General features: G+C 41.7%; 2 protein-coding genes across 5 annotated transcripts in view; one reads left to right on the top strand and one right to left on the bottom strand.

The window, feature by feature from the left end:
- Positions 1–501: 501 nt before the first annotated feature.
- On the bottom strand, positions 502–12,044 carry dhx8 (DEAH (Asp-Glu-Ala-His) box polypeptide 8). Its single transcript, XM_066662625.1, has 23 exons — positions 11,881–12,044; positions 10,800–10,885; positions 10,484–10,556; positions 10,272–10,363; positions 10,079–10,185; positions 9,513–9,866; positions 9,243–9,387; positions 8,936–9,139; positions 8,362–8,449; positions 8,109–8,206; positions 7,864–8,011; positions 6,624–6,805; positions 5,273–5,467; positions 4,973–5,158; positions 4,244–4,454; positions 3,324–3,505; positions 3,080–3,220; positions 2,838–2,993; positions 2,548–2,685; positions 2,301–2,429; positions 1,248–1,444; positions 951–1,130; positions 502–859 (listed from the first exon to the last, which is right to left on the bottom strand). Exons 1-23 carry the CDS (start codon positions 11,987–11,989, stop codon positions 640–642), a joined length of 3,621 nt encoding a protein of 1,206 aa, XP_066518722.1. The 5' UTR covers positions 11,990–12,044; the 3' UTR covers positions 502–639.
- Positions 12,045–12,658: 614 nt separating this feature from the next.
- spata20 (spermatogenesis associated 20) overlaps positions 12,659–25,260 on the top strand; it is a 49,237-nt gene continuing 36,635 nt past the window's right edge. For 3 of the 4 annotated variants that reach the window (XM_066662626.1, XM_066662628.1, XM_066662629.1), the window contains exons 1-12: positions 12,659–12,968; positions 13,748–13,888; positions 14,520–14,584; positions 14,663–14,817; positions 14,923–15,066; positions 15,249–15,450; positions 15,635–15,765; positions 15,856–15,960; positions 16,697–16,771; positions 17,228–17,440; positions 19,303–19,495; positions 21,477–21,645. In XM_066662626.1, the coding sequence (XP_066518723.1) occupies positions 12,766–12,968; positions 13,748–13,888; positions 14,520–14,584; positions 14,663–14,817; positions 14,923–15,066; positions 15,249–15,450; positions 15,635–15,765; positions 15,856–15,960; positions 16,697–16,771; positions 17,228–17,440; positions 19,303–19,495; positions 21,477–21,645 (1,796 nt within the window). In that variant the 5' untranslated portion in view covers positions 12,659–12,765. The remainder of the gene's footprint in view (positions 12,969–13,747; positions 13,889–14,519; positions 14,585–14,662; positions 14,818–14,922; positions 15,067–15,248; positions 15,451–15,634; positions 15,766–15,855; positions 15,961–16,696; positions 16,772–17,227; positions 17,441–19,302; positions 19,496–21,476; positions 21,646–25,260) is intronic. The other variant, XM_066662627.1, reaches the window with a different exon arrangement.

Raw genomic sequence — 25,260 nt, 5'->3', positions numbered from 1 at the left:
CCAGCTGATATAATACAACCGAGGGGTTAACAATATAAAAAGCTTCTGCACATTTCAATTCCCAATCATTTCCTGCCACAAAATACAATTACAATAAAATGCTCCTCTAGCTGAGGACACTGATCCTGCTTTGAGTCATGGTCCATAAATGACTGTAAATTCTACAGAAGGACAGTGCAAGACAGAAACAGAAGGAACTAACAGAACTAACTGAATCAATCAAAACCTCCTTCCCTGTCAGCACTTCAGTCATCGAGGGTCTGTTTTCCTATGATGGGAAGATTAGTTTATTTTCTGTTACATAAGAGCTGAAGGGCTGGATATACTCTCTATAAAGCATTTTACAAAAAAAAAAAGCCAGTTTGGAACTTGAGCTAAAAGAAATGCTTCACTATAAATGACATGGCGTAAATTTGTTTTATTGAAAATTCAAACGTCTGAACTGAGGACCGTTCCCCTTTACTGGCTGTGGGTAATCTTCAACTCGTAACCATTAAATTATAACGTGAGAGGTAGAGGGAAAACAATTCCCTCAAATTTCTGTCCATTTCAGCCATCCAGTTACCACTGTGTGAGTGTGGATCCACAGCAGCAGTCCTAGAAGACAAAGGCAGTTCGCAGATCCCTTGCAAAGGCAGACTAGCGCCTGCGGAAAGCTCTGGAGATTCTCCAGGCATTGGGCTCCTCGTAGCGGTTGTAGAGAGGCTCCAGGCGCTGCTGTTTCTTCTGCTTGCTGAGACGAGTTGGGTCTGACACTTTGAAGAAGGCTGGAGCAAACTCCACCAGCCAGCGCGGGTCAATGGTGGTCACTTCCCTCATGTACTCCTTGGTGGTCAAGACAAGTTCATGGTACACGACCCTGAAGGATGAAGACAATGCATTATATTAGGGAGATAGAGAGGGTAGAAAGAATACACAATTATATGAATGTAGCACTCTTGTTAACATACCATTCTGGCTGCCTGTTGAATAGAGCACTAGAAGGGTGGATGTAAACCACCTGCTGATCAATAAGGGTCCTGTAGCCTTCCTGTGGGTCTTTCTTAGCGGCATTACGGAAGAAACCACTGCAGATTGCCTTTTGCACACGAACTGTGGCCTTACCACACGATACAACATCCAATTTGTGCCTATAAGAATAAGAGAGCAAGTTACACTGCCAGCTCCGAATCTAATTATGTACCTGCAGTAAAAAAAATAAAATCTACAGATATGAGCCAGAGAATAACCATTTTAAAATTTCTTACCGGTCCATGATGCCCAGCATCTGTTTACGGATATCTTGTGCACGTCGCAAAGACCGCGCCTGAATGAAGTTTTCATAGCACCAGGGATTAGAAAACTTGTTGTTCTTCCAGGAGTTGTACACAGCCAGTAGGGTCAGGTGGTCTCCCTCGGGCTGGTGGAACTTGGCCTTCTTCTGGTCAGCCAGAGCTTGTTTGTCCTGAAACAAAATTGCTGGGTTTTAGGGATGAAACAGACAAAAGCCTCTATTCATTCATTTTCTGTAACCGCTTTATCTAATTGAGGGGGTCGGTGGGTCCGGAGTCTACTTCACTGGGCGCTAGGCCTGGAACACACCCTGGACAGGGTGCCTGTCCATCAAAGCGCACCACACACTCATGTATTTACACCTATGGACACTTGAATAACCAGTACACCTCCCAAAATGGGTTTTTGGACCGGAAGGAAGCCCACAGAGAGAGCCATTGACGCTGGAGCTATGTGAAAGTGAGACTACCTGTTCTAACATGGTACTGGCCTCTAAAGCATCCAGATCCATCCATCCAACTGCTTATCCAGTTCAGGGTCGCGGTGGGTCCAGAGCCTACCTGGAATCACTGGGCACAAGATGGGAATACACCCTGGAGGGGGCGCCAGTCCTTCACAGGGCAACACTCACACCTACAGACACTTTTGAGCCACCAATCCACCTACCAACGTGTGTTTTTGGACTATGAGAGCACCCGGAGGAAACCCACGCAAACACAGGGAGAACACACCAACTCCTCACTGACAGTCACCCGGAGTGGGAATTGAACCCACAACCTCCAGGTCCCTGGAGCTGTGTGACTGCGACACCTACCTGCTGCGCCACCATGCCGCCCGCATCCAGATCCACCATTTTGAAAAACAATGTTAATTCTATGTTCTTTATCAAGGTGTTTCAATATAATTGGAATGAAAACTGTGCCCAGTAATGGCAACCACACCATCAGTACACAAATACATATAGTCTAAGCTTACACCCATTAAAACAGGTTAATAATTGGTGCAGGGTGTGGTCACTGCGGAATTACCTTTGGCCTGTAGAAAACATTCTGCACTGACAGCATAGACACAATTGTCAGCATCTCTTCACTGCAGCCAAGGTGGACAGACATGATAAGCATCTTACACAACATGGGCTCCAGAGGAAACTCTGCCATCTGAATGAAAGTAAAAGCATTCATCATTTGCATATCCAGCATATCAACCCTTATAAATGTAACACATGATCAAAAATAAGATGCACATATACACGCAACAGTTTTCAGTCACTCGTACCCTGCGTCCAAGTCGGGTGAGCAGTCCCTCATCATCCAGAGCTCCTAGTGTGTACAGCTGTTCCATGGCCGTGATCAGAGTTTCCATAGGAGGAGCATCCATGAAGTCAAATGAAAGCAGGTCATTGATGCCCATGGCCTGAATGGGAGAGAAACTTGATTAAATATAGTTCATAAAATCACATGCTCCTCATTTTCTACAGTAGACCCTGTTATCCTACATTTGGCACAGTCTTGAAGTTACACAAGCTGAGATAGAAGACAGGTCTGGGAGTATGGTTGAAAACACACCTTGAGAGAGAGGACAGTGCTGGCCAAGTTGGTTCTCTGGATCTCAGGCACGTTGGTGGTGAGCATCTCATCTCTGTAAGCACGTTCTGTGTATAGCCTGTAGCACTTGCCAGGTCCAGTCCGGCCTGCTCTGCCTGCCCGCTGCTTAGCCTGGGCCTGAACACCACAAAGGAGAGATTTAATGCCAGAAAAAGCCAAGTTGTATTGGGTTTATTGGCCAATTAATTATGACGTTAAGTTACCTGAGAGATTGGAGTCACCACAAGCTGGTCAATGCCTGTTTTGGAGTTGTACACTTTCTGCTTGACAAAACCAGGATCCACCACATAGTAAATGCCATCGATTGTCAGAGACGTCTCAGCAATGTTTGTAGCAATGACCACCTGTTGACAAAAAATAGAAATAAACAGTAGAACATAATGTTAAACCTATGATTATAAGTTTGAAGGTAAAACAATCTGCTTTTGTACAAAATCATACTCATACTTTTCTGCTGCCAGGTGGAGCAGGGTCAAAGATCCTTGTCTGCATCTCACTGGGCAAGGCTGAGTACACAGGCAGAATGATCAACTCTGGAACATCAGGACCAAGGGATTTCATTCGCTCATACAGGATCTCACAAGCTGTGTCAATCTCCTCCTGACCAGTCAGGAACACCAGAATATCACCTACGGACACAAGCAGACAATTTTAGCATCCGATCATCGTCGCTGCGCAAAAAGACCTACCCACACTATTCTGCAATGGTGAAGGATAGTGTTTGGTGCAGATTAGGGATGTAATACGTTTTTAATCACACAGAACTGCATTGTTTTGGATCACACTGCATTATTAATTCTATAATATAACATTGTGGCAGGTCGTAGCTTGGGGTCGCAATGTAGAGCATTAGATTGGGAGCCTAAACCTGGGTTTGTTAGCCTTAACCTCATACATTTATCACAAGAAACCCTCAGGGAAACTAAATAAAATCCTGCTCGTATAAAGGAATTTTGGATATATTTTTAATTATTCTTTTTGGAGGACTTTAAAATTTGAGACCATTCAATAAATAACAGCTTCACTCAAGTCATAACTTAACACATTCCAGAGCTTATAGGAAGACTTGTATTAACACTGTTTACCACCTGAGACCATTTAATACAAACATCCTTATTTTTAAACCAATAGTATTTTCCATTTCAATAAGCACAGCTTTTGTTTCAACTCTGTTATTAAGTTTATAGTTATTAACTGTAATACATTTTACTTGAAACAATCAAATTGGAACATAAAGCACATTTCAGACACTCCTTGATTTAAATGCATTTTAAAAACAGAGACTCCAATATACTGGATCAAACCTAATTCAGAATGTTCTAGTTATAACAGAGCAATGTTTCCTGCATAAAATACTGGGTGGTTACCTGGTGGTTCAGTGAGGTGGATTTGCATAACTGTGATAAGACTAGCATCCAAGTAGTCTGTCTCAGGCTCTTTAGTATACAACACCTCTACTGGGTAAGTACGACCGGGAATGGTAAAAATGGGAGCTTCATAGAAATACTGTGAGAACTTCACAGCGTCCAGAGTTGCAGATGTTACGATGAGCTTCATATCTGAGCGCTTTTGTACCGTCTGAAAAAAAAAATAAAAAAGGACATCATGGGTCAATATATTCATTCATTCATTCATTATCTGTAAGCGCTTATCCAGTTCAGGGTCGCGGTGTGTCCAGAGCCTACCTGGAATCATTGGGCGCAAGGCGGGAATACACCCTGGAGGGGGCGCCAGTCCTTCACAGGGCAACACACACACACATACACTCACACACTCACACCTACGGACACTTTTGAGTCGCCAGTCCACCAACCACCAGTCCACCAGTGTTTTTGGACTGTGGGAGGACCCACAGAGCACCCGGAGGAAACCCACGCGGACACGGGGAGAACACACCAACTCCTCAGACAGTCACCCGGAGTGGGAATCGAACCCACAACCTCCAGGTCCCTGGAGCTGTGTGACTGCAACACTACCTGCTGCGCCACCGTGCCGCCCTCATGGGTCAATATAGCTCAATATAATTACTGTTGTTTTTTCATAATGGAATAAATATTAATCAAAACAAGAAAGAATTTGTTTAACTCAGTCCATACCTTCTTGAGAAGACCAAAGAGCACATCAGTGTGGATGGTTCTCTCGTGAGCTTCATCCAGCATAATGATGGCATACTGGCCCAAGTCTGGGTCAATGAGGCACTCTCTCAGCAGCATACCATCCGTCATGTATTTGATAACTGTTTCCGGACTGGTGCAGTCTTCAAAACGGATGGTGTATCCCACCTACATTCACAGGAAGAAAACGGTTGTTGTTTATATCCTCTATATAAATGAAGGCATAACTGACAACAGCACAACTAAACAGCTTTACAGTGTAATGCTTTCACCAGTATTTACCTCCTGCCCCAAACAACACCCATACTCTTCAGACACTCTTTTAGCCACCGACATGGCAGCCACTCTTCTGGGCTGTGTGCACCCAATCTTTCCACGTGTAGTGTATCCAGCCTCAGCCAAGTACTGGGTGATCTGAGTTGTCTTCCCTGAGCCTGTCTCCCCAATCACAATCAGGATCTGGTTATCATGAACAGCCTGCAACAACATGAGAAACGGGTTATAATTATTTCTTCATGTGACATGTTTCCTGTTTTTCTAGCATGTATTATTTTGGATTGAAATGATCTCAAATACAGCTAAGAGAAGCACAGATAACATTACTGAGAAAAATGTAGTGAATATACAACTAGACACTTCATCCTGCTTACTTTTGATTAGTTATGAGTGTAAAAGTGATAGTATGTTCACTGGCTTGTGAAAAGGAATAGTGGAGTGGAGATTTTAGGTTTAGCTTATGTTTCAGCAACAAGGTCCCGACCATCATATTATACTTCACAATAAATAAATCAGTACTCTAATAATAATAATAATTAAAAAATGTTTCCTGCTGAAGCTGCAGGGCTGTAAAAACCACGGTTCATTCAGACAGAATGAAATGAATGGTTGGCGTCTACATATGTACTTCAAGGCCTGCGCACACTTTGCAGCCTGCACATCGCCACTGTCCAATCAAAATACCTTTTAGTCTACTACATCATTTGAACACAGCACACTGTCCTTCACATTGTGCAAAACTATCATGATGAATGGGCCCATAGAAATGCTCCAAAATAACTTCCAATGAAATTTGGGACAGTTTATTTCCTTCTCCTTTTGAGTTGCTATTTTGGAGATACATGTTTTAGAAAGCTAGCAAGTTAGTTAAGAAAAAACAAAAGAAAGAAGCAGAAAACAATGTGCTGCATTCCTTCTCTGTAATATATTGACTATTATGCAGCAAGAGTTTTGGCATCAACTAAATAGTCTGCTCACATCACTCCAATCCTTGACTAGTTACATTGGCTTCCAAATGCACAACACCTCAGCTATTAAATCCTTCTGCTGATGTTTCACATGGCCTTGTACCATTTTATCAGTATTCTCTACTTCATCCTCATATCCTATCACACAAAGTATGGTCTTTCAGTTGCATATTGTCAAAAAAATAGTATAGCTTTGTTGATTTCTACAAAATTACCTACTCCAGCTTTCCTAGTATATTTCTGGTAAATTAAGCTAGCATTATATTCTGCGGTTCAACTCAATTATAACATGACAACACTTTAGCTCAGAATGAGGCTTGTCAAATGTTATCTGGTGTTGCTCTTCAACAGAGCTGAAACTTCTTTATTGTGATCTTTAAGGTACAAACCTGAATGAGCTGCTCTTTGAGCTTGTAAATGGGCAGGCTCTCTCTCTGCTCAATGATGGACAGCTGTGTCTTCTTCCCGTACGAGGCCTTGTTGCCACCGAAAGCGTGTTTCTTCCACTCTGGGATGTCGTTGGGCATCATGCCGATGCCTCTCATGTTGGCAGCAATCTGCCTTCCATCAGCTGTATGTGTTGTGTGGAGGAGGAGGGATGAGGAAGTGTGTGGAGAGAAAGGAAAGTGCATTTATTGAGAAACTAACATGATGGACTCTTGCCAGGCCAGAGGGTATACAGGGAGCAGAGATAACTACAGCCAATCCTCCATCCGCCCTTTTAAAAGGGTGCAGGAAACCAGATGGCCATCAGAGACACTGCTCTACCAGAGAGAGGTCTGTCAGGCTGCAGGGGGCTAAAGCTCAAGATTATGTAATGGTGCTTTTCCATTGCATGGAAACTACACGACTCTACTCGATTTGACCCAGCTCACTCGGGGTTCCAACTGTGCCAAGTAGGTACTAAATGGTGATGTGTAAACTTTGCAGAGCACTGATTGGCCAGAGCCATGTCAACCACCAGGAAATGCAGAGCTCTTTCAAATCCAGCACAGACATGTCGCTTATAAAACCTCTTAAGTTACAGCAGCTTTCACATTTATTTACATCGGACTCAAACAGCAGCCCGTAACTTTACCTCGAGGTGTTTTGAAAAAGTTTATATGCTCCTTTGGCTCATGGCCAATGAAAATTACCAGTAAAAGCTGAAATGTGTAACTATTAAAACTGATCTGTGAGAACTGGGGCATGGAGCCATGTTTAGTCCAAAAAACAAAAACTTTACATCAACAGTTGTTGTGGTTTTCAAAGCCAGCAATTCCTGAGAGGCAGGGTTTTGCGACGCCATCTGCTCTGTTTCGCAGGGGAGCTGTGATGGTGGACAAGCGACAAGCTTTAAGCGAGCCGTTTTGAGTCGTGTCTAGCCTGAGACATGCGGTGGAAAAGCACAATTACAATATTCCCTTTTTTAAAAGTTCAACACACACTGAATACACAGGAAGGGAAAACACTAAAATAAAAGACCAATTGTCTATAAATCCCTGGTGGCAACTTTTACTTGAAATACAGAATAAATGTTTTTAACTAATGAGACATAATGGAACACGTTTTGTTGTAGTACTCTATTGCTTTTCATTACAGTTATCCACCTAAAACAGTGACATGAAAAAAAAGAGACACATGTTATACCGTCAGGCAAGGGGTCCACCCAGTGCTTGTTGAGGCCCATGGGGATGGAGTCCATCTCAGCCTCTCGCTGAGCCTGCTTCACTTCTCGTCGCTCTTTAGCCAGAGCACTCTGCATCATTGCCGCTTGAGACAAAGAGCCATCAGGGTTCTGAAAGAAAAAAAGAAAATAACGAGTAAGTGACAATGACCTAGAGGGAAAAAAATAGCATACATACTGCAATTTCTGATCAGAATTTTGTATTGACCTTCACTATTTTCACAGGGCTCATATCCATGCTCTGTTTGGTGTGTCCTCGCAAGAAGGGTGGTTCCTCTTCCACAAGTTCAATTTCTAGGTCCTCGTCTAAGGGACAGACACAAAAACATATGGTGAGGAAATACTTCAAACAGAATAACATACAACAGTTCTGTTTGAAGGCTCAGTAAATCAGACTCACTTAGTAGCGACTGCACTATTATTATTGTACTACAACGTAAAGAGAAACCACTGTAACATACCTTCTTCATCATCAACTTTAGGAAGGATCCCAGTTTCCTCATCAAAGTCTGGGAACTCCTCTTTGGAAAGGACATTGGCAGCAATCATCTAGGGACCAAACATAATGAAAAAATAAATAACCTGCACTATTACTGATGCAATGGTCAAAAATACAACACAGTCTGTGCTTGAGAAGACAATGCTACCACCTAGTGGTAATTACATGCCATGTATCTGCATTTAATTTTAACATGCATTTAACAGCCTGGGATTTAACTTCTAGTAAATTTGTGGTTTAAAACTTGATTTAAAAACAACTCGTTTTACAAGGCTTTACATTTATCCAGGGTGTAACTGTCATGTGTTTGCTGGATTAACGACTGCTGTAAATGTTTATATCTATGCTCATTTAGCCAGCCGCTGTTTACTATACAAAATCCCAAAATTAACCTGTGCCACAGAGGGTTGGGCATGTAATGATGTTGCCTTTCTGATGTAAGCCCATTACTATAGAGCCACCACGAGAAAAAGGGTACAACAGAAAACAATTAACACACTCTTCCAATAAGAATTCATGCATGTGTGAACACACACCTGTTTGATCTCCCACTTCTCTGGATCTGAGATCTTTGTGAGTCTTTTGCGTTCCAGCGTGTCGTCCTCTACCTCAGGGGCATGACCCAGGTTAAGGTTGGTGGGTCTGTCTGGGTTCCTCATGGCTGATTCCTCCTGACCCTCTCCCCCAATATTCCTTCTCCTGTTAGGGTTCAAATCCTCCCCTGTGCCCTGGTCAACATCCTGATAAAGGCATGGAAAGCCAGCCATTAGTACATCCAAATCAACAGGGGATTAACAGACATAGGTATGTAACTACCTCAGATTGGTTTGTTTTTCCTCTTACCTTCATGCTAAGGCTGGTTTTAGAACCAGTGAAGGACAACACCTTAACCTTCACCCTCTGACCTTTGCTGACCACGTCTGCCACGTTGGCCACTCTGCCTTCTCGCCTAAGTTCAGAGATGTGAACCAACCCTTCCCAACGTTTCCTGTATTAAAATATATGGAGATAATATCAACTGCAAGCAGCATGACAGCATGTGATCTTTCTTCTTAGCGTCAACATGAGGAATGCTAACAGAAACACCTGCTGAATCACATTATTGTGACTAACCTCAGGCCTTCTAACTGAACAAAGCAGCCAAACTGCATGATGCTGGTCACTTTGCCATTGTAGATGTCACCCACTGACGGCTCCTCTGGGGGTGGACGGTCCACGTGTTTGTCTTTCCAGCGGTCAGACCCCTTATCTCTATCTCCTCGACCAGGACTTCTGGACCTGCTGCGGGAGTGCCACCGAGTCCGGCGTCTTCTCTCCCTCTCTGGAGAGCGAGATCTAGAGCGGGAGCGGGAACGTGAACGGTGGCGCCTCTTCCTGTCCCTGTCTCTGTCCCGGTCTCTGTCTCTGTCTCTACTTCGACTCCGGCTCCTTCGACTTTTCTTGCTGCTGCTGCTGGCACCATCAGATCTGAAAATCACATTGTATATTGTAAAAATCCATGTAGCTGCACAGACTTCAGAATGATGTATCATGGTGTATTTTTCCACTCTCGGTTTAACACACATAGAGACAAACATTAAGTCCACACGTTTACATTGAGATTACAATATACGCTTGTTCAAAAAGTAAAGATAAACTCCACCCACGTTTTTATTGCTGGTAAGGACTAATAATCTCACCTTTTTTTGCTGCTCTTTGAGTCTGGCCCACATGCACTTGGCATGAACATCTCCAACTCTTTCATAGCATCAGCTGCTACTTTTACATCATCTTCATCAAGCATGGTCTATTAAACAAAAAACGATTAGCGTCTGTGGTGCTTTAGGACATTTCAAACAGCTGGAAGAACTAATCAAGTGAAGAAAAACTTACTCTTGTATTGGGGTTGTCTGGTCTACACAAAGCCGGAAACAGGTCTTTCAACTTGTCCTTCTCACTCTTTGGCTTGACCACAGGCTCAGACCCTGCATGACACATGACAGGTAAAAACACACTCTAAAATTTAAAACGCATCATGATTTTGATTCATAACGTCAATCTCAATAATCACAACATGTTTTATTTCTACGCTATTTACAACAAACCTTTACTTGTAGATGCTTTAGTTGGTGGCCGCATAGTTTGGATGAGACGGAGTAAATTGCTGATGAGCGAGTCCTGTACAGATTAAAAGACAGAAAACAATATGAACCAGTAATACACTGCACATTCATATACCAGTAGAGAACAGCAGATCACATGTGCACTAGAAACAGATCACGTTTTTTTTTTTTTACTTCTTCTGATATTCCAAAGATAACTGTTTTTCTACTTCCTAGAACCAGTTTAGGCAAATGACTAGACTAAATAAGAACAGCAGCAATCCTCTCAGCCAACATTATATACAAACAACAGACTTACTGTAAACTCAGCTCCATTTTTAAGCAGCACTGATTTGAATCCCTCAAATGTTGGGTTTTGTTCCGCAAGATTAATGACAAACTCAGCTGTAAACAACATAAACAACATGTTAATATTTACAAAATGCATGTTTCATAAACAAGTAGCATGCTATCTCATGCTATCTCTACGGATGAACAAACAAACCTATAACTACATGTAAAAAATTGCTGCAGAGTGATACATTTCTGGTGAAACGTTCTCAACACCGCAGTAACAGTGATGTGGTGGTGGCGTTTGGATAAGACACACATTGCCCATTCACTGACCACTTTATGGGACACTCCTAACTTGTGGGTCCATCTTGTAGATTATAAAGTCAAGGAGAGTAGCTCATCTGCACAGACTGAGTTGGTCATCTTCTAGTCCTCAACCAGTGGTGGCAGAGCAACAGATGGAGATGTTTGTAATTGTATTATAATTACACAAATATGTAGTCCTACATAGCAAATGGGACTACTAAAGTGGACAATGGTTGTAGAGTATTAATATGTGCGATTTTTGAGGTAGAATACACCGTGTAATTACACGAAGTTTCATCATAACCTAAACAACATTGCCAGTTTAGGCCACAACGGCTCAGTCGACGTTAGCGTTGTGAAAATAATCAACCAGGACAACAGCTGACTAAGTTTAAGATCTGCTGATTAGTTATAAACCCGTTCTGGATGAAAGTGTAACTTCTAGCTGTGAGAAGAAGTTAGAATCATTAGCTAGGTTACTAAAAAAAGAGTCACATCAGACTGGAGCTCACCGTTAGCACGGCTAGCGCTGCTAGCACGATGCTAACATAACAGATAAACAAAGTGCATTGCGGATTATGTACAGCAGCGGGCAATAACACACTAGAAACTCTAAATGACGAATGGTCTACTGTGTTTTACAGCCAACCCTTGGCTGTATACTGGAGCTCAGATCCGACAGTACAGTTAACAGTTAGAGAGAGTTAAATCACCGCCGAGCTCCCGGCGGGTCCTCGCAGTCACCGAGAAACACCACAGCAGTGTCCCACGTATTAACTCCACATAGTCCGTTCACTCACCCAGGTCCTTATCGCTGATCCCCAAGTGGTTGTCGAGCTCAGTACATACTTTAGACACCAGAGACAGATACTCGAGCTGTTTCAGCTCGTCTTCTCCGACCTCCATCATCTTCAGCTTCTCTCTCTCTCTTCTGTTTACGAACACAACACGACCAGCCTCCACAGTCCTCTACTTCCGGGTCACCCTTTTCCTGCTGGCGCCCCCTAGAGGCCCCCTCTAGACACACACACACACACACACAGTTTTAATCTTAGGAATAAAGCGATTTACATAGGGCAAAACTATTTGTTATGGTTCATAAAATAACGTAAACACCACACACAGAGTGGCTGATGTAGCAAAGTGGGTAACACAGCTGTCTCCCAGCAGCAGAACTGAGTTCAGTTCCCTGCTTGGAAAATATACTACACCGTGCAATACGTTTCCTTGGGCAAGGCACTACATTCACAACTCTCTACGTATGTGCTCTGCATATATAGCTCACCAACCTAGGTCTTGAGTCCTCGGTCAATGCCCTATTGCGTTAGTCAAGGCGACCCCCAGTGTCCAAGCAGGAAAAACACATAATAAACAGCCTCTCAAATGCTGAACGCATTTCAAACAGGTTTTCTCACGCACAGAATACACGTTACACTGCTAGCATTGACATGTTCTTGATATTTTTTTTATATTTATTTGTTTGTATATTTATTTTGTACTAGTTAGAAAATGAAAAGGAATAATATGGGTGTTTTTATGGAACCTCTAACTGGCTGGTTGGTGTGGTTTGGTGTCCTGTAGCGCCACTGTGTGGTAGAATCTTGAACTGCAGGGAACTCTATTCTCCTTGTGTGAGTCCAGCGCTGGAGAGGCGCTGCGGACTGGACTGTGTTTGAGTTTATATTATGCTCAGACTTATCTGGACACGTTCACCGTTCTCCACCAGGCCTTTCGGACTGTCGGGACTGTTCAGTGGAGTCTCTCTGAGAAGAGACCGAGCTCGGAGCAGGTCTCTCTTTAACAAGCGGAGCTCTGAACACACGCCCACTCTCCGCTCTGACAGAGACCCCAGACACCTGAGTTTCAGGTGCCCTCAGGGTAGCTTCAGGTAAAAACAAACAGACTTTCCGTGAAGTGTTTGGGTTGGCGTGGTAAGGGAGCTATATTGCTAAGTGGAGGACGGTGTGTGGTGAAGGCTAGCTCGCTAAATGTCCTCTTATCAGTGGCTAACCGAGGTAAACAAAGTATACTCTACAGGCTTTGCGTAGCTACGGCTCACAGGAAAAACCAGCTTTAGAGTAAAAGAGATGATAATCAAAACAAAATGGCCACTTGCGTCTTAAATGTCTGTTATAAGGCAAGAAATAGAACTAGGTTATTAGCTTAAGTCAGCATCTATCTACAGGCACGGAGCTAGCTTGCTAAGATGCAGATTAACAGCAGTGAGCTACTTATAAGAAAATTCCTATAATTTGGACACTGACACAGATGTTTAATTATGCTCATTAAAAAAAGAATTACATAAAAAGTAGTGTCAATAGAAGGACATGCTCTAGAGCAGTTGCATAAGAAGACAAACTCAAAATGTCCAAATGTGCAGGGATAAACACTCCTCTCACTGTTTAATATGTACACACCTTCCAAAACCTCTGAGATGAGATGCAGTGACATTTGTGTTGGAGAACTACACTTCCAACATCAATGCCTGACTTCTGTAATGTTCTCAAGGCTGAATGTAAACACATCCTCTCAGTCCTGTTCCTAGAAGAGTTAAGCTTGTTACTGCAGCAAAGGAGGGACACACTATCTGTTAACCACATTCATTTTAGAATGAGCAGGCATCCACAAACCTTTGTCTACAGAGTATAACACACCACTGTTGAACAGGTCACCTGGAACGGTCTGCTTCAGCATGGCATCATCAGGGGGTGACGGGCCAGAGAAATTACATCCGCCAAAACACACAAATCGTCTCAGTAAAGAGAGGTCGCCCTACCTACTGCAGCATGCGCACAACCCTGTCGACTGGTGAGCCTTAAAGATGAGTAGACACAGTGGTCTACCAGATCCTGCACCTGCATTAGGAGTCCCATTTAATGTATCTTTTAAATATATATTTTTAGAACACCAGTTTGGATACTTAAGATATTTTCCACCTATTTTCTTTTAAGTGCCTCCTTAATTTTTCAAGTAAATGTACCTTATATCAAAATTGTGTCATGAAAATCTAATAACATGCATAGTTTCCATGGTCAGGGAAAGTAAATACATGAAGGATAGTCTCTGAATACTAGAGCTGTTTTAAAGGAACAATACCTTAACCGTAAACCAATCATTTTTCCCTTAAAACGACAGCTTCAGAATCATTGTGATGTTCCACTGAGCTGTAATATGGTGAATAGAGCCTCTGTTGTTGCTACTCCAGGCTCAGCACTGCAGAAACTTTACTATGTAACTTTCAAAGTAGGGTATGAAACCACCCCATCCCTCCATTCCCCCACTGATTTCAGTATAGTGCTGTAACTATGACTTACACTAGGGGGAGCCCCAGGAGCAAAATCCCTTATCTTGCCTAATGTCACTTTAAGTGCTCCTTTATAATGTTTTGTTGAAATCCTTTCATTTGGTTCATTCTGCTCGTATCTTTTGTTTGTCTCAGGTTTCCATGGGGTAAAGAGGCGTTTGATAAAGCTAAAACTGAAGACAAACCCATTTTCTTATCAGGTAACTGTCTAAGTCACAGGATGAGCTAAAAACCTTGGTCTTTCTGTCTTTTACACGGTTCGTTGTCTTCTGTCACAGTGGGTTACTCTACTTGTCACTGGTGTCACGTGATGGAGAGAGAATCATTTGAGGATAAGGAAATTGGGAAGATACTAAGTGACAACTTCGTTTGCATAAAGGTAGACAGAGAAGAGAGGCCTGACGTTGACAAAGTCTACATGACATTTGTGCAGGTTTGGACCGCCATAAAATCAGAGTGAAATAACTTAACCTTAGACAGTATTATTCTTGTTAAAAATGATCTCTGGAGTGTATCAATTTAGTTTTCTCATGTCTAGGCAACTAGTGGAGGAGGTGGCTGGCCAATGAGTGTGTGGCTTACTCCAGAACTAAGGCCATTCATAGGAGGGACATACTTCCCTCCTAGAGACAGTGGGAGAAGACCTGGATTTAAAACTGTACTCATGCGGATTATGGAACAGGTACAGTGTATGTTATCTGATTTGTGTTATCATATTTTAAAGGTACTCCTTGTAGTGTCACATCAGACCTGTTTGTTAGAAACAGTTTAATCCAGACACCTCTTGTTGAAGTTTCATTAAAGAAACAATTAGATGTTGAAGTTTTTGTCTAGAGTTCTAGTGGCAGGTTGTACTTTTCTCAGTGGCAGAATAACAGAGAAGCATTGGAAACCAGTGGAGAAAGGGTGGTGGACGCTCTGAGGAAGGGCACATCCATCTCAGCCAACCCAGGAGAAACCCTGCCATCAGGCCCAGATGTTGCCAACAGATGTCTCCAGCAGCTGGCTCACTCGTATGAAGAGGAGTATGGAGGGTTTCGAGATGCACCCAAATTCCCCACCCCAGGTAAACATATGCTGACAATCAGATAGATGTGCACACCAAAATCAACAAGGATCTTTGACAGATTTTTAAGAATGATTGTTGTTTAGACTGTATGTATTATGAGGTTATATAAATGTCACTGCATGGGTTTTTTCTCAGCGCTGTACTTCCATGCACATTGACCCTATATGTTTTTGTATTACAGTGAACCTGATGTTCTTAATGTCATACTGGGCAGTAAATCGAACCTCCACTGAGGGAGCAGAGGCTTTGCAGATGGCTCTCCACACACTCAGAATGATGGCATTAGGGGGAATTCATGATCATGTAGCTCAGGTAATCCACAGCCTGCCTAGATCCTAGAAAATAAAACTCTACCATGTTCCATTCATTTTTTGTCTTATTTATTTGCTTTTTAAACCTCAGGGTTTTCATAGATACTCCACAGACTCTTCCTGGCATGTGCCCCACTTTGAGAAGATGCTGTATGATCAGGCCCAGCTGGCAGTGGCCTACATCACTGCATACCAGGTGTGTGGTTGTGTGTAAGTGTGTGACATACTCTGCCTTAGTCTTTTTCCAAATGCTCATATTTGCACACAGTGCATACATTAAGGTTCCAACTAAGTTTCAAAATTTGGGATTACAAATGTCTCGTCACTGTCCAATGAAAAACATTAAGTCATGCATTCATTGTCTAAAACCGCTTATCGCGGTGGGTCCGGAGCCTACCCGGAATCACTGGGCTCAAGGCAGGGACACACCCTGGAGGGGGCGCCAGTCCTTCACAGGGCGACACACACTTACAAATGCACTCACACACTCGCACCTACGGACACTTTTGAGTCGCCAATCCACCTACCAACGTGTGTTTTGGGACCGGGGGAGGAAACTGGAGCACCTGGGGGAAACCCACGCAGAGACGGGGAGAACACACCAACTCCTCACAGACAGTGGGACTCGAACCCACAACCTCCAGGTCCCGGCAGCTGTGTGACTGCGACAATGAAAAACATGTAAAAAGATGTTATTCCAAGTAGTTCTTTCGTCCATATATGTAAAATTATTTTGATTTACAATGTCTAAACGGTAGTGTTAAATCATTAGACAGATTGCCTCTGGCTTTCCTTGTTCACTTGGTGTAAGCCCAAATGAACCAGATTCTTTTTTTTTCCTTTGTCAGTGCTCTATGAGAAGTATGATATCTCAGCAGTTTGTTTTATGCTTCTTTATCCCTGATGTGGTCCTGTTGTGGTTCTCACTGTAGGTGTCTGGAGAGCGCCTGTTCTCAGATGTGGCCCTCGATGTGTTGCAGTACGTCTCAAGAGACCTCAGCCACGAGGTGGGCCATCTTTCTACTTATTAGTAATTGCTTCCTATGTCTTTGCTGGGTCAGCACAATTGAAAAATCTTACTAGACAAGGTCCATTTTGAGGTCAGGCCACATACAAGCAGTGCTGCAGCATAATGGCTCTTTCGTGATGATAAATGAGCTGATGTCAGTGAATGAAAAGAGCAATTAAAATCTTTTGAATGATAAGAATTTTTTTTAATGATTTATTGACTAATTAGATGTTAACAGAATTCATCATGATTCTAATTTACTGTGCTCCGATTTGTAAATTCTTGTTCATTGAAAATACCAGTGTTAGAGAATGTGACCCGAGAGGTCACTTAAGTGTGGAAAATACAATGCACAATGCAAGTAATGTTTAAAATACTTTTAAATTAGTAGATTAATTAATAAGTAGAGATCTTGGTCTCATGTGATTGTTAAACACACTACTGCCTCCTACAGATGGGAGGCTTTTTTAGCGCTGAGGATGCAGACTCGCTGCCCACGCCTGAGTCCAGTGAGAAAAGAGAAGGTGCGTTCTGCGTGTGGACAGCTGGAGAGGTCAGAGAACTGCTCCCGGACACAGTGGCGGGGGCCACTGGGGGTGCGACACAAGCTGACATCTTCATGCATCATTATGGTGTGAAAGACCAAGGCAATGTTGAGCTTGAACAGGTGCAGATGATTTCTGGAGAAAATATAAAGTGTTAACATGTTAAAATGTATTTATTTATTTTGCGTTACAGTGTACTGTATGACTTACTATGTTAAAATCAGAAACTGTTCTTTTATTAATTCCTAGTTAAATATTGCACTTGGGTAATAAAATATTTACCACTGTCATGGACGAAAATTAAACATTCTTAATAGAAAATGCCACAGAAATATCAAACATTTAATATAATATCCAAAATTTTAGTGTTTATTTATCCACTGGGGAAACCAGCAATTTGTTGTTTGAGAAAATTTTGCGTTTCTCCCAGTAAACAATGAACGTCCCTGGACGTTCAAAATAGGTCTTAAAGTAGTCTGTCCATCAAGGACATATTTTAAACGTCAATGGACGTCCAAATTCCATCTTAATAAGTTAGTTAAGTGGTGACCAATCGATAACGTCAGTGGACGTCCAAAACGCATTTTATACAAGTAATTTATTTCGGCACCAATTAATAACGTGAATGGACGTCCAAAATACGTCTAATAGTCGTCTTTTCAATGTCTGTGTTTGGACATCTTTTCAACTTTCATTTTCAACCTTAAGAGAATGTTGATTAGACGGCAGTCATTACGTTATTTCAACGTTGAATCAATGGCTAATGGTTTACTGGGCTGTTTCTAAGTAGTGGCTTCTTGACTGCTGTCTCATATGTTTTTTTTCCCAGATAGATGGTTTTATATAAAATTTTCTTATGATTAATTCCTAAAAAGTGAACAAGCACAACACCTCCCCTTTCAACAAACATTCACCTACCTAATGTCTCGTTCACATGTAAAAAAAAAAAAATAGATCAATAGCTGCACAGATCACTCTGGTTTGTCTTCTGGCTTCATCCAGCCACTATTTTGTTTAAAAATATTCTCACTCCATCCTTCCTTTCTCCTGCATTGTGTCTCTTCAGGCTCGTGTCTCCGTGCATATGTGCACTCCTGTGGCCCATGTCGAACAGGAAACTTTTAATTATGACATCAAAGAATTTGATTTACTGATTGCTATTAGTGTGAATACTATTTCAAGAATTCTAGCAAAAAAAATCCATCATTTCCAGTTGCCTCCACTTCAACCACCTGGATCACCTTAGTGTCAGATTCCCGAGCATGTGAGAGTTCTTCCAGACTGAAAGACCTGAGGATCTCACTGTCAACCATGGCCGTGTTAGTCGTGCCTACTTTGCTGACCTTTTAGCTCTCTCCCACGCCTGTGCTCTTTCAGATACCTAGCGCTTCCTTTACCAAGGTCATCAGCGAGGAACTCTCTACCCACGTAAGGGAAATGTCAACTTCGAAGCATCACATAGCTGAATGGGGGGCATGACACTTTGCCAGTTTCCACAATCCGCTGGAACACCGTGAAGTCTGCTCCACCTCGCTGACATGGCTCGCATGAAGACTCACCACTATTCCTTTAGCAATTTAGCAACCAAAATGTCTCTGTCATTGCTGTAGAGTCATGAAATTCATTTACCAAAAGATGGTACATGGCTACATCTGGCGTCTCCCTTTACTGTAGCAAAATGCTAATGACATATCACCTCCAATGTGCAAGCTGCTTCAAAGCAGCTCAGTCAAGATGTTGACTGCTTATTTTACTCATGATATATCTTCAGGTATATATTTTAAATAACCCGGATGGGCAAAAACATCAACATCTTTTCCACTTATCCATTTCACGGTCACAGTTGGGAAAAACATATTTGTTAAAAAATAGCAGATGGTGTCCTGAACAAAATGGACTGCTCTTTGATATAGCACTCTTAAAATGTCTTTGCTCTACTTTGTTTATGATGAGTGTTTGTCTTTTCTTTTCGGGGTCTATACAGGACCCACATGGTGAGCTGCAGGGCCAGAACGTGTTGATAGTGCGCTATTCTGTGGAGCTCACTGCTGCTCGCTTTGGCCTCAGTGTGGACAGACTGTCAGAAGTGTTGACCAGTGCCAGGGCTAAACTAGCTGAAGTGCGCAGAGCACGCCCTCAACCTCATCTGGACACTAAAATCCTGGCCTCCTGGAATGGTAGTACCCCATGAATCCCTCTTTCATTCTCAGCTTCATCCTTTTAACTGAAGCAAGCAATACATTCACCAGTGAATTGGTGCTTGAAAAACCATGTACTTTGCTAATTAGTGTTCTTAATTACTTTCCACAGAATGTTGCCTAATGGAAACAGCCATCAATTAATAAATGAAATGCTGAGGCATGAATAAAATAAGCCAAAGGTTTAGCCCTTGCGGACTCAAACGCACTTGCTTATTGATCATGGTATGCCAACAAAGCTGTTGTAAATTCAAAGCTGTGATATTGTTTTCACTAATAGCACCACTGCTGTAAGTGTTCTCAGGAGATTGGCTTGCTGTGAAATGTGGAGCCAAGTTTTTGAAAGCTCTTGGAGAAGCTTTCTGTACCATGTGCCTATGTAGTGAAAAGCTATCAAAAACCTTCATAGGGTTTCATGGCTTTTTCTGAGCCCCCCTACATGTCGAACAGTGCTTGTAGTGACTAATGAAGTGATATTTTAATTGAAGAAAGATGGAGACATTGTTTAATCACAGCAGTCCTTAGTGTGCTACACTCCATTACTTTGCTAATTCACTAAGACTGCGTATCTCTACCTGCAAAGTAATTCATATTAATCAGAGATGATGGGGCACTCACACAGTTCTCTTTGCTAATGGAATGCTCTGACAGGCGTATTGTTAGTGATCTTAAGCTTGCACAGCCTGTGTTTCTGGAGATCAAAAATCCCAGCAGAATTCCTTGCTTCTGAGTGGCAGCAGTGGCAAATCTTTATGGATTGTGTTTTCTGTGTAGAGCAGCCCTGTTAAACGTAGTTATATACTGAGAGTTTATAGGCTTACATTGATACACTTAAGCCAAAGTATGAGTTTTGGGACTGTTTCAAGGTTATAGGAATGTACTAGAGCCTGATTTAAGGTATCTTTGTGAAGGAAACCCCCTCTTTTCTAAAAATAGGTTCCCCTCTACTTTATTCTATTTATTCTACTTTCCTCTCTATTTACCTCTGGTAAATCATCACAGTTGAACAGATACCCTGCTGCTGAGAATTTCCGATTTCAACACAGCTTTTACAGTCATGTCATCCTTAAACCAGACTATAGCTCATACCTGCTTATAGTGATTACAGTTACACTGGCTGGACTACTTAAAAAATTAATTTCTGCTTTGTGTTTGAGTTATGTAGAAAATGAAAACATACCAACATATTTTCAAATTTGCAGTTGCAAATTAATGGACAGTAAACAGAGTTTATTTGTAATTATTATGGTGTACTAATGTTTTTAACCCATGAAATTAGGCAAGCAGTTTGTGATGTACTTTCTTTTTAAAATCTGATTCTTAGTTTGTCTGAAAGAGGTTTTATTATGAAAAACTCACTATTTCAGAGCAAATGCATATTAACATGGGGAGTTAAGGCCTACCAACACACAACCAAGGTTTTATCTGTTTCCTCATTTAGAGAGCATACACATTAGCACAAAAAGTTAGGAAATTCATGTTTGGTATATTATTTCTTTGTTGTAACATATTTGTAAGGAACATGCACTTGTGGGATGTGGGCAACACCAATGAAAAATTAGCCAAATTCTCTCTGCCAATGCCAGTGGAAACCTCTGTCCTGTATAAAAATACAATACATGGTGCTTTGGCAACCATTTGGCCAATGTAAAAATGAACTCGTGTCACCAGAAAAAGTATGTAATGTGTTGACCGGCTGATTGCATGTTGGGGACATAAATATGCAGAATCTTGTCATAATCGACTCTAATATGCATTTCTGAATAAAAGTAAATCAGCCAAATATATTATTGGACAATTTCGCTCCTTAACATTGGTATGGATGGCAAAATATTCATATTGGTCTGGCCCTCGAATGTACAGGTTTTCTCTGCTTTTAATTGATGTGTTGTAGCTCTAGTAGAAATGCACCGGTCGAGTTTATTTGCTTTCACTCTGCAACAACTGTTTTTCATCCTAGGTTTGATGCTGTCTGGGTTTGCACGAGTTGGGGCTGTGTTAGGGGACCAGGCCCTGCTTCAGAGAGCAGAGCAGGCTGCACGGTTTCTCCGAGATCATCTGTGGGATGAAGAGGGTCAGCGGATACTGCACTCCTGCTACAGCAGCGACAAGGTGGACATAGAGCAAACGTAAGTAATATACCTCCCTCTGCCTCAAAATAAGGTTACACAACTGCAGAAATAGATTAGAGACAAACATTATTGTGTTGCTGTGTTCTTTTACGCAAGGGAACAAGTTGACCCATCTTTTAGTTCTTTTTTTTTTCTGTGAAACTGGCAGGACACATTTATTTTCACTTGGAAGACTGTGCTGTTTCCTTAATTCATTCTGTGAAAGTGTGGGCACCTCTCAGCTGGCATTTCTCCATTTCTTTGATACTCATCCCACTGCAGTGGGAATAAGAAGGACCAAACTACAGTTAATATTTTACTTCTAAAAGAATGTTATTATCAATTAAACCACAGTACCTTTTATGTGTCTGGTATTATGTGATAACAAAATGTGGAAGATACTGTAGCCCACCAAAAGTGCTCTTGTATAAAATGTTCTGTATAAAAATATAATACATCATGCTTTGGCAAATATTTGGCGAATGTGAAAGTGCTTCTTGCTGGGACACACACACCTTTTGAGTAGTTTGGTGTGTTTTCACGTGTCTGTGTGGGTTTCCTCCGGGTGCTCCGGTTTCCTCCCACTGTCCAAAAACGCACATTGTAGGTGGTTTGGCGACTCAAAAGTGTCCGTAGGTGTGTGTGAATGTGTGTGTGTGTGTCTGTGTTGCCCTGTGAAGGACTGTCGCCCCCTCCAGGGTGTATTCCCGCCTTGCGCCCAATGATTCCAGGTAGGCTCTGGACCCACCGCTTACAGATAATGAATGAATGAATGTGTGGGTTTCTTCCAAGTGCTCCACTTTCCTCCAACAGTCCAAAACTGCATAGTGGTAGATGTATTGACTGTTCAAAATTGTCCCTTTCTTGTGAACGTGTGAGCGACCGAGTGAGTGTATGATTCTTTTGATGGACTAGCCCCATCCCGTGTGTGTTCCTGTCTTACACCCAATGATTCACGGTAGGCTTCGAACCTACTGTGACCAGACTTGCTCTTTTCCGATATAGTGTAACATATAATAAAGATAATGGTCAATATCATGATGTTACCAAACCAACTTGAGAGAAAGCAGTAGGTTATTATCAAGGTGACGACAAGGTTGCTGAGTGACATGATAATAAACAAATCTGTTATGAACTGAATGTTATGCTGCTGCTAACTGTCCATGCAGTGCTGTGTCCTGGTAATCAATGGCGAGCTATTACTGATTAATGTCATAATACATGATTTGACAGAAATCAGTAGAAAACTGGGTCTTCTATCGAAAGTCTTTGTAAATAGTGTGATTACTGTATGGGGATTTGTGCTCTCAGGAGTAGCTGTGTGAAGTGCTGTTTGTTTAGAGAGAAGCAGGATGCTGAAGTACTGGCTGTTGGGTTGTTTTTAATTTGCCCTGCTTTGTCGCTGGAGGATTTCCTTATTCTGAGAGTAATAACCGAGACTCTCAAAGCACAGCCGGGTTCGAGATGATTAAATTACAGGAGAGGAGAGACTGTAGCACGTCTGCTGATTGTGTATTTGCGCCGCTTAATTTTACCCTCACAAGGAAATGTTCCCTTTCTCTGTTCCTCCTTGTGAATATTTTACATGGCAAATTAAAGTCTTCTCAAGAGCTAGATCAAACATTGAGGGGTATAAGTATTAATTTCTGGTAAGAAGGAGGGAGCATTTCCTGCAATGGTCGTCAAATGAGCAATCTTTTATATATGGAATAAAATTAGTCTGTGATTAATTTGTGACAGGAATATTACACTAAGATATCCAGACCAGGTATTGTGTTTCCGTTATAACTGAAGCATCTGGTCATTCTACTACTGTAATTGCAAAGGAAATCTCCCATATGCTCAGAATCATTTATTGATTTTCATACGCCTTTTAGACCTTGTGTGTAGCTCTGTGTGTATTGATTCAGAAAGATTGCTTGATCATACACAGTTTCCTTAGGAGAGATAGATGTATGGTTTTAAGATTAAGAGATTGTGCTGTGAAATAGCTGTGTTTCTTGAGGAGGATCCACCACCTGGGATTCAAGAGATGGAAGGAATGGAAAATCGAGGCACAGAGCAGTTCATTAAAAATTGACTGCCCTAGTTTGATTTGTTTTTGCTGTCTCACAGGTCTTTTCACAAGTTCAGTAGCAGTTCTCCACCTTGGGTTCAGCAGCAGAAACAGAAACAAATTCATGTCTTTCCGCTGAACCCAGTGCTCTTGTTGTGAACAAAATCTACCTGAGGCAAAACCTCCCTCACAGAGCAAAGAAAGCAACCCTGTTTCCTGAATCACTCTGAAACGTTGCCTAGATGAACTTTTAATATCTGCTGTGACATGGCAGTGTCAGATGGAGGGTCAAAGCTTCCCCTCTTAGATGCCTCTTGAAGAACATAGCTATTCTCTCATCTCTGGAGATGTCAGTTATATAAACATTTCTTTAACCTGGAAAAGGGAACGCTGCCTCAAGTGCTAGACCTGCTTTTTACATTCTCCAAGCAACAAGGTTATCTTCTGTCCTGTCACTATCAGCTCTCTCACACTCAGCCACCAACAATGACACCTTGCTAGAGGTGCTTGGGACCAGAGGCTGAAAAGTCCCTGATATGTTCAGTTGAATCAACAAAGTCACCTATTTTAAACTTCAAAGAATCTCCTTGGTGATCTGGCTTTGTTTTTCAAGTGTACAATTATAAGAGCCCTTAACGGATATCTACTACTCTCCAACATTTCATCAGACATTCTGTGTATGTCTCCATATGTAGAAAAACATTCTGTGTATGTCTCCATATGTAGAAAAACATTCTGTGTATGTCTCCATATGTAGAACTCTGCACAGCTCATTGCCAGTCCTTAATTTATGTAATTTCCAGTAAAAATGGCCATTAATTGCAAACCCTATTTGTGTAATTTAAGTGATTTTTTTTTTCTTGGGGTGGAAAAAAAGCCCATTACACGTTTAAAATCATTTTCACAGTGAACACCTGTTCCCTAACAGACATATGAACATTCTGGTTATTTAAAGATATATTTATTGACCCAGAAAAATAAATCTGAGCTTATCTTAAAAACAGCCATTAGATGATGTTTCATGTTCATAGAGATAGAAACATCACGCCTGAAGGGTTTTCCACTTACACTGATGGAAATGTTGGCTACTGCTTTGCTGTTCATAACTATGCTAAATATTCCAAAGATATCAGCGCCTTACAACGTTGTTTCACACATTGCACTTTTAGCACATTAAGAGACTTTTCCTTTCCTTGAAATCATGAGGATTGCACAGATGGTCCATGAGACCAGCATGCACAAAAAACAAAGAAGCTGTGATCTTGTGCTTCAAAACTCTACTTCTTACTAAAAGCTTGATGATTCAGATATTCCTCTTTTCTTCCAAGGGCACGCTTCCAAATCCTCATGTTGCACCAAGAAGCAGACAATAAAAAATTACCAGTCAGAGTGGGATGGCATTTTTCATAGAAAACCTGATGATTTGTACTTGAACTCAGATATAAAGAGATTCTCACTATTAAAACTTTTCTCACAAATACAGAGTCTGATTCAGATAAGGCAGCATTTAATGTTGCATTATGTAATATTTTTTTTATGGTTTAAAAAAAAACGAAAAAAGCAATAAATACAGATGT

This window comes from Hoplias malabaricus, chromosome 3 (genome assembly GCF_029633855.1).
Source record: "Hoplias malabaricus isolate fHopMal1 chromosome 3, fHopMal1.hap1, whole genome shotgun sequence".
NCBI classification, from domain to species: Eukaryota; Metazoa; Chordata; class Actinopteri; order Characiformes; family Erythrinidae; genus Hoplias; species Hoplias malabaricus.
The sequence above is the reverse complement of the archived record's forward strand: the minus strand, read 5'-3'. Positions and strand labels throughout refer to the sequence as shown.

Coding starts and splice junctions, on each gene's coding strand:
- dhx8 (XM_066662625.1), bottom strand. CDS start 11,989: ATGATGGAGGTCGGAGAAGACGAGCTGAAACAGCTCGAGTATCTGTCT. Junction 10,557..10,799: donor AAAATGGAGCTGAGTTTACA/GTAAGTCTGTTG, acceptor TAATCTGTACAG/GACTCGCTCATCAGCAATTT. Junction 860..950: donor TTCAACAGGCAGCCAGAATG/GTATGTTAACAA, acceptor TTCATCCTTCAG/GGTCGTGTACCATGAACTTG.